Consider the following 12984-nt stretch of genomic DNA (forward strand, 5'->3'; position numbering starts at 1 on the left):
CCTTTCCAGCGCCTCCACATCTTCAACAACCTGGAAGCTTCCTGAACCCTATTGTGTAGTGGCTTTTATGGTGGTTTCATGATATTGATATGATCGGTAAAGTTAATGGTTATTCGCGATTAAGCCGATCTCGAGCCTTTCTCTTCAGGGAAGTTGGTTGTGGGGTTTAAAGTTCCAAATCTCTAACTGATTCTTAATCTTTCTGGTGACAAAACACTCCTGTCAGCCCTGTTACTCAGGAAACTAGGAGCTCTGTGACCAGTACTGGGGACAAAGACCAAAATATCATTCTTATTATACCACTCCATTATGCTTACCTGTCTTGTAAAAAAATCCTAGAGACGCACACCTTAAGGTGTTAGTCTTCCCATTTCTGGCTCTGCCTCTCTGGGTTCTTTCCATATCCCCTTAAGAGACTGACCAGAGGTGGTAGACCTGTTTATCTGTCCCCTGCAAATAAATCCTTCAGGGGAACAAGCATTCTCAGATCACGGGAGCAGAATACCAACCCCACCTCTGTAGGGTGTTATGGTAACAGTGGACTCCAATGGCCGAAGAACTCACTCCCACCCTGCTTCTTGTAGGCATGCCCTGCACTTCCCTGGACCACCTCCACTGGCCTCTGGCTCACTGATGTCTCATAAAGGAGAAGTGGTCATTTCGAAAGCCTGAAGTAGGACTGTTGGCTCTTCTTGTTAAGTCTCTAATGGGAACCCCTCAGAGCCCATCTGGACACTCTGGAACACAAGAACAGGAACTTCACTGGTTAAAATGGGATGAGGACCAATTTGGCTGACGCCCTCTGTGCGTTTTGCCCCCCTGGCTGCCAGTTCCCTTCCCTGCATACTTCACACACACACACACAGACACACACACACACACACACACACACACACACAGACAAATACACACAACTAGAGCAACAACCGACTCAGGGAAATACAGCTTTCCTTTTAGGTCATCAAGAGATCAACCTTTTCAATCAATCATCTCTCACGCTCCTCTGTTTGGGGTTTGATGATCTGTGTGGCCCCAGATGGTCTCAGATGGTGAGGGCCGTAAACGCACACAGGTTGGTTAGAAATCCATGTTTAGGTCCCAGCATGTGGCAATGTGCTCCACTCTGATGACACTTTTCGTTTCTAATAATAGCGCAGATGAAGTAATATTGCAACTGACGTTCCCGGGGATTTGATTGGTTAAGTGCATAAACTGTGGAGGAAGAAGGGGGGGTGCTCCATGGACAGATCACATTAGTATTCCCGTCCTATCAATGTGCGGGGCAGCGCACAACGTCAGGCGGACAGATTCCCTGCGTCTGCCAGTCCCGCCACAGATTCATTTGGGATCCTCAAACAGATGAGCCCGTAGAGACGGGGGATCAAGGCGGCCTATTAGAGCCAATTGCCTGCTTCGGGGACTGCCAGCCCTTCCAGGCCTGGCAACGCGGGAGGGAGGGGAAAGACGACGGAGCGCCGCTGCGGGAAGACACTGAAGCCAGAGCGACACTCATCCCCCCCCCCCCCCCACCTTACAGCGCAGGCTTTGAAAGCTGCTCCCCCATCTGAATGGAAACTCAGAACCGCCGGGCGGCGCGTTCCTTCTCGCCCAGCGTTGCGATCCATGCCGAGGGGCAGGTAGTGCGAGCCCGCGCCAGCGCCCAGCTCCCGGGACAGGGCCGGCAATGCTGCTGAGCAGAACTTGACCGAGCCCCTTCCTCGCTGCTAGTGGAAGCGATGCTGCACGGCACAGCCAGCGCTTCCCAGGCTCTCCTTCAAGCTGAAGGTTACCCACCCGCGCAGCCAGCCCCAGCCCTGTGAGCGCCGCGCCTCGGTTCCCGGCTCCGGCTGCTTGGCGGCACGCAGGGCAACGACCGGGCCGCCCGCGCCGGGGCGCACTGCACCAGCGGCTTCGGCTTGGTGGATGTGTATGCATGAGTTCTGCACCGAATGGGCGCAAAAAGCGCCCCAGCCGGTCCACCCGCTCCTCGATCTTCCAGATCAGCAAGCCCCCGCTGCAGAGCGGGGAGTGGGAGCGCAGGGGCAGCAGCTCCGAGAGCGCCCACAAAACCCAACGAGCCCTGGACGACTGCAAGATGGTAGGTGAAAACTGCGCCTCTTTTTTTTTTTTTTTTTTTTTGGAGAGGAGGTGGGGGTAGTCTTGTATGTTAATCGTTTGCTTGACTGCCAGCCACTCCCCCACCCTCAGCTCCTCCATGCCGATCACGTGCACATGCACTATTTTTAAATCTGCAGTCCCCAGATTCAGGGTGACAGCCGGGTCGTAATGCCCCCACAAAGAAGTGCCGCGGCAAGGGACTTAGGGTCACCGGCTGTAAGTCATGCCTCTACCTCCTCAGAGAATGGTGGATGCGAAAGACTCGGTGAACTGGCTTGCTTACCAGGGAGGGAGGGGTTGGGAAGCTGGGGGTGCTGCTTTGTGGGGAGACAGCAGCAAATAAACCCAAACACAGCACACGGGGCGCTGCAGAGGGGACGAAGGTTCCAGCGCCCAGGCTGTGGCCGGTCTTCTCTTCAGGCTCCTGAGCCAGTGTGGTTCAGTGGCCTGGCCAGAGGTGAAGGTTTGCCTATGGCAGCCTACCTTTGGCCTTTATCCCTTCGCAAGTACACATCCTTATCTTTGCTGTAGTAAAGGGGAGCATTCTATGTAAGAGTTCCCAGCATCAAACTCTAGTGACCTGGGAGTGGCATATGTTCTTGCTCTTCAGAAACTGAGTCTGAATGGGTGGGGGTGAGTAGGTCCTGAAATAGAGCTTCCACGACCAGACTTACCCATGAAAAATAAACACGTGCCTTGGACAAAGAGAAACTTACCATCTTAGTGCTTTGATCTTTAAACAATTTGGAGGCTCCTTAGCTGGCAACTTGTGGAGTTGGCTGAGGGGGTCACTGAAAGCCCACCTTTGTATACACCGCAATAGGAAACATTCTAATGATGTTTCGTGAAAGAAATTCAATTCTTTTCCAGCTTGTCCAAGAGTTCAACACTCAAGTGGCCCTGTACCGAGAGATGGTCATTTCTATCGGGGATGTCTCTGTCAGCTGCCCCTCACTCCGGGCGGAAATGCACAAGACCAGAACCAAAGGCTGTGAAATGGCCCGCCAGGCACACCAAAAACTTGCTGCCATCTCAGGGTAGGAGACTCTTGGCATTATTTGGTAACTCATATACATGATGCATGGATGCTGACAGTAATTTACGGTGGCCAAGACCTCAGAGGTGATCTTTGCAAATGTGGGGGTTTAACCAAATCACTCTGAGATCAGAATTATTTTGAGAGCTACAGGCAAGCTATATGCCAAATTACAATCTGAAGGTTTGTGATCCTTGTATGGACATATATTGAAAGATTTGGGTATTAAGTGATTTTTTTAAAAAAATTAACTTTCAATATGCTGTCCACATATTGGAACTTGGGGCTTAAGTTTTTTTGCCGAAAGTTTGGCTATCAAAATGAAGTTAAGTCATCATGCCTCAAGATTACTTGTCATCTGCTGCTAAACATCTACTGCACAAAAGGCCTATACAGTAGAGAGGAAATCTTTGCTAAATCCTATATTTATGCAACTATTTATACCATCAGATGAACTCCTATGATACCATTTAAAATAAAATCTCTAAAATAAAGTCTTGGATATAAAGTACTCTCCTCACTGTAGTGTATGAAAAGGAAGTTTTAACATAAGAAAATTATTTTAAAAATTGGGGATATTCAGAAATCTACCTAAACCTAGGTTTTTTATAGGCCCCTCCCCATTATTTTTATTTTTATCACACTTACAGATTCCCAAGCCTACTTTAGGTGGTAATAGAGTGTAAGCTTCTCTTCTGAGACGCCATTTACTTCTTCCTGATCTCTCAGTATCAGGAAAGAAGTTAGTCATGGGTTTTTGTCAACAGTTACTATTTTCAAATAAGAGCGCAGAGCATGGAAACACAGAAATCCTTACACTAATACATTAATTTAAGTGCTTGATTTCATCTGGCTATAGCCTTTATCTGTTTATCTGTGTATGTCTATCACACTCAAAGTTTAAGTCAGACTAACCTGATAATGTTGCACATTGATCACATGTAGGAATTGTATCTAATTTACTTATTTGAAAGAATCATTCTTTGCCATCTTTAATGTAAATATTATGTATAATACCCATAATATGTAGAGTGACTATTATTGGTATATACAGATTAGAAAACCATACGTTGCCTTTCTTAATAATTACATTTAACAAGTGGCATTTCTATCATGAAGAAAGATACACTATCTAATGTCCTTGAAGTGAGAGATAAAGTATGCCACAAATCTATTTTATTTAGTAGAAATACTGAGAAGCCTTAGCCTTTTCTGTTTAACTGTTATACGATGAGTAACAGGAAGTGAATCTGGGATTCCATAAAGGAGATGGAAGGGAATTCAGTGTTTAAGGAATTGGGGGAAGAAATGCGGGTGTGACAAATCCCAGAGATGAAAGGAGGAAAAACAATCAGAAACACAAAGGGGAATAGTGGTGGAATAAAAACTGTAGAGAAACCATGATTCAGAAGGGCGAACGGGTTTAGAACAGGAAATTTTATGCTCAGAGCTAAAGAGTAGCATCTTTGTAAACTGTGTGTCCAAGAGTATCCAATGGGATTATATTCATGACCTCTTTAAGTTGCAATCCAAATGGGGAGAAACAAACAAGGAGTTCAGTTTTGTCTGTTTTACTAAACACATGAAGTTCAGACTCTTCCAAAGTTTCAGGAAAGGAGTCTGAAATTCCTGACTCAAAGTTGAGTTTGAAAGATGTGAGATGGATTTTACATACTCAGAAGTTGATAGCCCTTTGCTACTTACTTTTATCTATCTGAGGGTTGATGTTATTGAGAGCAGTTTTTTTGTTGTTTTTTTTTTTAAGACTTAGTGGGAAAATATGGTGTTCTTAGAGCCTTGAAGAGGTAAGGCCAACTCTGTAGAATGTTCTCAGATTCAATTTGAAACATTTTCCTCCTTAAAATAATAAATACAATTTAACCTTTTTCTAAAACATGACAGAAATATAACTGAAGGAAATCCCTTTAGCTTCTCACCATTTGGGTTTCATTAATGAAGGATATGATTCCCCTTGGTGGTATTCCATTCTTGATATTGGTAGGTATGTGGGCTCTCATATCAAACTTGATGTGAAAGCTGGTAGCCAGACTGTAGCATTCACTTTAAAATCTGAAGCAGGGTTAAGAAAAGCAAAGGTTCCCAGGGACTGTAAAGGCCAAGACTGGATTTCTTGAGTACCCATCATTTTCCAGGACAATCCAGTTAATTCATAGAATAATCCTCTGAGGGAGGGATTAATATCCTTATTTTGCAAATGAGTCTCAGAAAGGTTAAGGAGCTTGCCCGAATCCACACCACTAAGAAGTGGTATGACTTTGATTCGGCCCCAGGTTGCTTGCTTCTGAAATCCATCATCCTGCCTCTACATATTGCTGCCATTTTAAAAGGTATTACGTAAGGTGTGCCTGGATGGCTCCGTTGGTTAAGCGTCCGACTTCAGCTCAGGTCATGTGGACTTGCCTTTGACAGTTTGTGAGTTCGAGTCCAACAGCGGGCTCTGCGCTGACAGCTCAGAGCCTGGAGCCTGCTTCAGATTCTGTGTCTCCCTCTTCCTTTGCCCCACCCCCTCTCATGTTTGCTGACTCGCGCTCTCTCTCTCTCTCAAAAGTAAATTTAAAAAAACACACACACACACATTAAAAAGGTATTATGTGAAAAGGAGTGAAATACTAAAACACGCTAACATATGGATGAGCCACAAAAAGAGTATGCTAAATCAAAGACACCGGTCACAAAATGCCACAGGTCCTTGATTCCTTTCATATGAAATGCTCAGAAAAAGCACATCTATAAGCATCAGCAAGTAGATCAGTGGTTGCCTAGAACTGGGAGTGGCCACAGGGAGTTTCTGCATTTGAGTTTAAGGTAACTTTGTGGGGTGATCAAAATGCTCCCAAATTGAATTCGGTGATGACTGTACAGCTATGTATTTACTAAAAGTCATTCAATTGCGCACTTAAAATGAGTGAAGTTTATGCTGTGTAAAATAGAGCTAGATAAGTGCTTTTTAAAAAGGTATGATCACCATCACTATGAATATCATTTGCCTTTGACTGCCCTCATTCTTTTCTACATACCTGGCTTTTAGCAAAAGGGGTATGAACTGAACGGACAGGGAAACAGAAAACTTGGCTCTCCACGCATGTGTCAAGATGCCTGCCTCATAGCTCTCACCCAAGCACCAAAGCTTTGCTCTGAGTAGGAACACAGGTGCTGCAAAGGCAGGACTTGAAGGAGTAAGTGAATCCACTCATTTCTCTCTTTTTTAATGTTTATTTTTGAGGAAGGGGGTGGGGGAAGAGAATGAGCAGGGGAGGGGCAGAGAGAGGGAGACCCAGAATCTGAAGCAGGCTCCAGGCTCTGAGCTGTCAGCACAGAGCCCCACACAAGGCTCCAACTCATCAACTGTGAGATCACGACCTGAGCCGAAGTCAGAGGCTTAACTAACTGAGCCACCCAAGTGCCCGTTAAAAAATTTTTTTTCAATATTCAATGTTCTATTTTTAAGAGACAGAGCACAAGCCAGGGAGGGGCAGAAAAGGGGGGGGGGGTCACAGAATCTGAAGCAGGCTCCAGGCTCTAAGCTGTCAGCACAGAGCCCGACACAAGGCTCAAACTCATGCACCGTGAGATCATGACCCGAGCTGAAGTCCAATGCTTAACCAACTGAGCCACCCAGGTGCCCCCAATTCACTCACTCCTTAACCAGCAAAGACCACTCCTTTCCTGTTTATACCCTGGCTTTGGGGCCAGAGGAGGGAGACCGGGTTGGAGGTAGACAAGGTAAAAAGAGGATGAAGCAAGATAAAAGAAGAAGAAAATAAAAACCCCTTTCATCCCTGACTGAGAAAACTCCCACTGTATTTCTCACTAGCTGGCCCTGGGTAAGAAGGCCATGTTCACAGACACAGTCAAAACATTTTCTCACATTGTGTCTAGATCAGCAAAAGTTGCGGCACAGCAACTGGGGTCTTCTGGACAGAGCCAGCCAGGTGAGTCCTGGGTCTCCTCTGCCTGCACTGACTTATGACAGTTGCTGTCCCTTTAGGGTGCTGATTTTCTCCTTGGTATTAAAGCTAAGGGGGCCTCAAAGATGACTTTGCTGCCGTGGTCCCCCAATCTGTTTTAGCAGCAGAATCTTCCTTCAGTCTGAATGTGGAAAGTCAGATTTGTAAGGCAGGTCAAAAGTGGCATTGCTGTGCCCTGCTTGGTATTTGTGTGTGTGTGTGTGTGTGTGTGTGTGTGTGTGTGTGCGCGCGCAGTTCACACATCAGGGGCAGGTGTCTGTCGAGCCAGGTGTCCTTGGACTTCCTTCCCAAAATGACTTCTGAGATACGGCTAAAGAATCCCTAGGGCTTCATGGCACAGAACATACTGATTCAGCACAATTTCCTCGTTTTGTCTTTTAAGATTTAGAGGATTTCAAGCGACTTTACAGGCAACCTGGTTGAGTATGCGAGGAGAGTTAGCATTCAGGCAGACCAGGATGGAGTACCATCTTCTGTAACCTGGATGGCATTACTTCACTGTCTGAATCTCAATGCCCTTCTCTGTAAACTAGCTGTGATGCTCACCGTGCGGTAGTTGAGAGGATTGGGGGGGGGCCAAGGATGTGACTCCCCAGCCTGTAGAGGACGCTGTGTCAGTCCAAGGCTGCTCTAAGCCTGGAAACCATGGCTATGGCTCCCTAGTCTGGTGTCTATTCTATCAAACACACCACATCTCGAGAATGAAAGGAGCACAGCACGCAGGCTATAAAGAACCCGGAGGAGCCGACGGTCTCCAGGAGACCCTAAGAGATAATGCTGTGGCTGGTGGGCTGAGGGTTGGGAATCCTTTTCCGGCACTGTTTTTACGGCACCTGTGTCTCACTTATCCCCTTCTCACCACTACCTTCTGTTAGTGGCTGCTGACAGAGTGAAAGTGAGGTTTAAGTAGGAAAATGTGCGAGGCAGTATCGTGTGATGGCAAAGAGCTTTGACTCGACATCAGATTAGACTGGGATAAAGTCCTAGCTTTAGCACTTACAAGTAATGTGTGCGGATAGATATGCAAATTGCCTCCCAGGGTGGTAGTTGTCAGGGTGGCACGCCGGTGTCACTACACAGACTTTGGAGCTCCACGGCCTGTGTTCAAATCTCAGCCCTGCCTTTTACAGATAGTGTAACTACCTGATGAAGGTAGATAAACTGTCCTTCTCTGCCTCAGTTTCCTCATCAGCAAAATGGGTTTATAACTAATGGGACTGAATCAGATGACACCCTAAGGACTGAGTAAGTGAACATACATCAAGCACTCACAAGGCTGAGTAGCATGTAGTAATGCTATTATGAAATTCAGATTCGTGTGAGTCTAATTATTAGTAAGACATTCAAAATTCAGGTTATCATGATACACTCACATGAAAAATAAATTTATTCATCAAATATTTTTCAAATCATTATTTTGGTTGACATACATTTTTGTTGCCCTTAGTTCCTTTCATCATGTTTGGGGGAATTTTCCAGGTTGAGGCTTCCCAGAATGCTATCAAAAGCCTTCTTCTTTAATACCTTAACAACAATACGGATAGGTGAGGGTTTAAAAGCACTTAAGTTTAGAAATATTTTCTTTGTAGGGGGTAACCTCGATGGCTCAATCGGTTAAGCTCCGACTTCAGCTCAGGTCATGATCTCATGGTTTTGTGAGTTAGCTCCCACATCGGGGGCTCAGAGCCTGGAGCCTGCTTTGGATTCTGTGTCTCCTTCTCTCTCTGTTCCTCCCCTGCTCATTCTCTCTCTCCTTCCCTCCCTCTCTCTCTCTCCCCCTCAAAAACAAACAAAAAAATTTTTTTTCAATATTTTCTTTGTATGAATCAAACTGTATTCCTCATAAATGATGTAATATTTACAAAATCTTTTGGCCTAGCTCTGGTAAAGGCTGTGAGACATTGGACAAGTCTGTTAAATTCTCTGTACACCTCAATGAGAGGGCTGCATTGAATGACTTCTGAGTCCTGGTTTCATCATTCCAGTGTTCTGCGTTAATTCACTCAGAATCACAGACTTTGTTTATAGAACTAAGCTATAAAACAAAAAACAAAAAACAAAAGCATCATGCATGAAGTTTGATGATTGAATTCGAGAGATAATTTATTGAGATGTGAACATATGATCACAAGAAGAATCTTAGTTTCCTAATGGCTTCTGAGAATGATATAATCACTGTCCTAGAGATTTGTACCTAGATTTCAGATTTCTCCCTCCAGCAATTAGTTTCCTGCTCCCTAGTTTTCTCTCCTTTTCTCCTCTCATCTCTCCTCATGTTCTTTTTTCCCTTTTTTTAGTCTGTTTTCGTTTTGTGTGACCATTTGACTTTTCTGCTCCATTTTTCCCAGTCCCCCCTTTGAGCTGGTTCTTGTCTGTTCTCTGTTCCGTTTGCTAGGAAGTTGGGAGGGCGGGGAGAGGGAGAATACAGATTCACAGCTCCATCAGTAACGCTTTGCTCCCACACTGGGGCTGAGACAGCAGCCAGTACGTGGGGTGGGAGAGTATGGAAATGCATGGAGGCAGCCCTCACAGCTTTCTTAATCCACATGATGGAGGAGGTCTTATTAGTACAAGAGGCCTGGTTGGCAGCCATTCCAAGCCACCCACTCTGCCCTGTATGTTCCCTTTCTACTACAGGTGTTTTTGCTTTCAAAATTTTAACCCTCACTGGTCAAATCATGAAAGGGGATTATGTGTGCCCCAAAAGAATACGCCAGCCATCAAAGGGAAGGAAGGGAGAACAATTCTGAATTAGTCTGTGCTAGGGCTATAGTAACAAAATGCCACACACTGGGTAGATTAAACCTCAGATTTGGAGGCTAGATATCCAAGATCAAGGTACAGAGAGGACTGGCTCCTTCTGAGGACTGGGAGTTAGAATCTGTTCCTCTCTTCCAGTTTCTGGTGATTTGCTGGCAATGCTGGTTGTTCCTTGGTGTGTTGAAGCATCTGTCTTCGTCTTCAGTGTCCTTCTCCCTGTGTGTGCCTGTGTCCACATTTTGTCTTTTTATAAGGAAACCAGTCACCCTGGATTAGGGGCCTACCCTACTCAGCACGGCCTCATGCTAATGTAACTAATTCTATTTGCAATGATCTATTTCCAAATAAGATCTCATTCTGAAGTAGTGAGAATTAGGATTTCAACAGAAGAATTTGGGGCTGAGGAGGCATAAATTAACCCAGCAGATTCCCTTGACCCATCTGTAGGAATTCTCTTCACACTTTGGGTTATTGGGCCCAGTGGGAATGGAGGTAGAGTTTTGCCCAGCACTTGGTACATTCCCTCAACACTTCCCCACCACAGACCTCCCCGTGCCCAGTGCTTTATCATTAGACCTTAGCTTATATCAGGGGTGGGGCTGGTGACCATGGAGAAGAATGCTTTCTATATGAAATGGATGTGGTCACAAAGGTCCTGAATCCCTGGTGTGGTTAGCACTTGGCAGTGACTAATTTAACTACTAATGTGTCAACATGGAACACACAAAGGTGGTACAAAAATCCAACCGCAGGAGAGGGTATTTGGGTGGGGATAGAGGAAGCACGTGACAGTCCACATACAAAGTGTTCACCCTCTCTGGTCTTCATGGCTAGAACTGGCCAGGCACTGTTCCCTCAGCGGTACTAACACTATTGCTTAAGGACCGGAGGCCTACTCTGGAAACAAGTGACATAGTAATGACTCACATCAACTTAAAGAACCATGCTATTATCAGTGACAAGATGACAGGTGGCATGGAATCTAGACAAGGGCTCTCCCGTGGCCTGTTGAAGTTAGCCTTTTTATGCTTGGAAAAGATAGCAGCCTAATGACCTTCACCCTGTTAGAGCCTTCTTAACAGATGTGCCGATTAGAGAGAAAACGAAATCTAAAATGAACTTGAGGAAAATTTGTTGTCACTTTATTATTTATATGGGGAGGTGCAAGAGAGCACAGCCGTGTTTCATGCATGCTTGCACCCTGGGGGACAGGTCAGTGAGGATACGTCTGTTTTGTTTGTTCATTGACTTTACGCGGCATTGTAAAATCTATTCTGACAAAGAGGTTAAGAATTGATCAGTCCGATTAGCTGATTTTGTATGACTTATCTATTACTTTGGACCATTATTTTTTTTTCTAACTGTGAAACCAGTATGTTGTTTTTAAACAACAGAAGACTTTAAAATAAAGCACACTGACGACTGATTTCTGAGGTATAGGTGTTCATTATTACAGCAGGTCAGCAGGCATTGTGTATTTTAGAACTGCTCCAAGTAATTATGTTTAATGAAAGTTGTTTGATAAAATATTGCCCTGACGTCTGTCTGCTTGGATACTGAATAGTTAAATAATGATTTTCCATTAAGATCACCTTTAAATATCACTCTTGATATTTTTAGCCCTTGAAGGGTTAGTTACAACTCCTCTAAAAAGCTGTCTACATAAAGCACAGCTCAAGAGCAATAACTATATTCATTTATTTCCTCTGCTCTACAAGACATGACTTTAAAAAAAGGAAAAACCACATGAGTAACACTTAATTGCTTGTCTCTATACATATATACACCTATGTATATTGCTGGTCTATATGTATACGTGTATTTATATATAAACAAATACTAAAATTTGTAAAGTAGACTCTTGTTAGCGTAAAGTGTCTGAGGCTTTAAACAAAAGAGCTGATTCCGGTTAACAAAAATCAGTATGTGCAGCTATAAGTAAACTCCTCGTCTATATGGATTTAAAGGAGTTTGAGCAAAAGGGTCAAATACATACTAACCCAGAAGTCAAACCCCTAGTGTATTCTTCAGTCCCCAATTAAGTCAGTTCATAATAAGCCCCCCTCACCCTTATTTTCAGCACCAATTCTCTCTCTCTCTCTCTTCCTCCCCATTTCTGAGGTTATCCTCTTAGTTCACAGTTGGTACCCCCAGGCCATCAATCACCACACTATCTCTCAGTTGATCCCCTCACTATCAGTCTCTCACCTCTTCTTTGCAATTTACTCACTGGTTCTAGGCTAATCTGCCTATAATTTTCCTCTGATCTCGCCACTTCTTTGATTTAAAACTTCAAGCCAATACCCATTTCCTAAAGCAGTGTTTCTTCAGATGTGATCTCTGGATTCCCAGTCTCAGAATCATCTGGCTTGCCTTCAGACCCAAAGAACCAAAATGTCTGGGGAGCAAGACGTGGAAATTCAAATTTTTAACAAGCACCACCCCATCTCCCAAGAGATTCTTGAACATGCCAAATACGAGGCCTGTCGGCCTGAAGCAGTGATTCTCAACTTGGCCTGCACACTGGAATCACCTGGGAAGCTTCAAAAAATTGCTGGTGCTTGAATTTCATCCCTAGAGTTTTTGATTTAAACTATCTGGGATGCAGCCTGGGCATTCGGATATTTTTTAAAGCTCCCCAAGTGAGCATATGTATCAAAATGGCTTACGTTTGGCTACATTTAACAAAAAATTCAAAGAAGTAGTTGTTTAAAGATACCAGGGTTTATTCTCACACAGAAAAGGAGCCCTAGAATGGAATTTAGAACATGGAATCACTGTTCTGTTGCCCATTCTTAGCATATGGCTTCCACCCTCAACCTGACTTGATGATGCAAGATTATGACAGGAGCTCCAGCCATCAGTCCAGAATAGATGATGAACGGGGGAAAGGCTATGCTTCCCAGTGGGGTCAGCTCTTTCTAAGTAAACCCAAACAAAACTTCTAGAACTGCATCACGTAGTCATACCTAACTACAGAGGAGACTAGAAAGTGTATTCTTCTCTGACACGTTAACTAGAAGGGAAAGGAAGAGAATGGATAATGGCCAACAACTAACCATCTCAGTCATAGCACCCAAG

At 44.6% G+C, this 12984-nt stretch overlaps 1 protein-coding gene across 2 annotated transcripts in view; it reads left to right on the forward strand.

The window, feature by feature from the left end:
• Window positions 1-1576: 1576 nt before the first annotated feature.
• LOC122200665 (regulator of G protein signaling 7 binding protein) overlaps window positions 1577-12984 on the forward strand; it is a 102714-nt gene continuing 91306 nt past the window's right edge. For both annotated transcript variants that reach the window (XM_042906386.1, XM_042906394.1), the window contains exons 1-2: window positions 1577-2098; window positions 2989-3155. In XM_042906386.1, coding sequence (XP_042762320.1) covers window positions 1934-2098; window positions 2989-3155 — 332 coding nt within the window. In that variant the 5' untranslated portion in view covers window positions 1577-1933. The remainder of the gene's footprint in view (window positions 2099-2988; window positions 3156-12984) is intronic.

The sequence above is a fragment of the Panthera leo genome, chromosome A1, assembly GCF_018350215.1.
Source record: "Panthera leo isolate Ple1 chromosome A1, P.leo_Ple1_pat1.1, whole genome shotgun sequence".
Lineage (NCBI taxonomy): Eukaryota > Metazoa > Chordata > Mammalia > Carnivora > Felidae > Panthera > Panthera leo.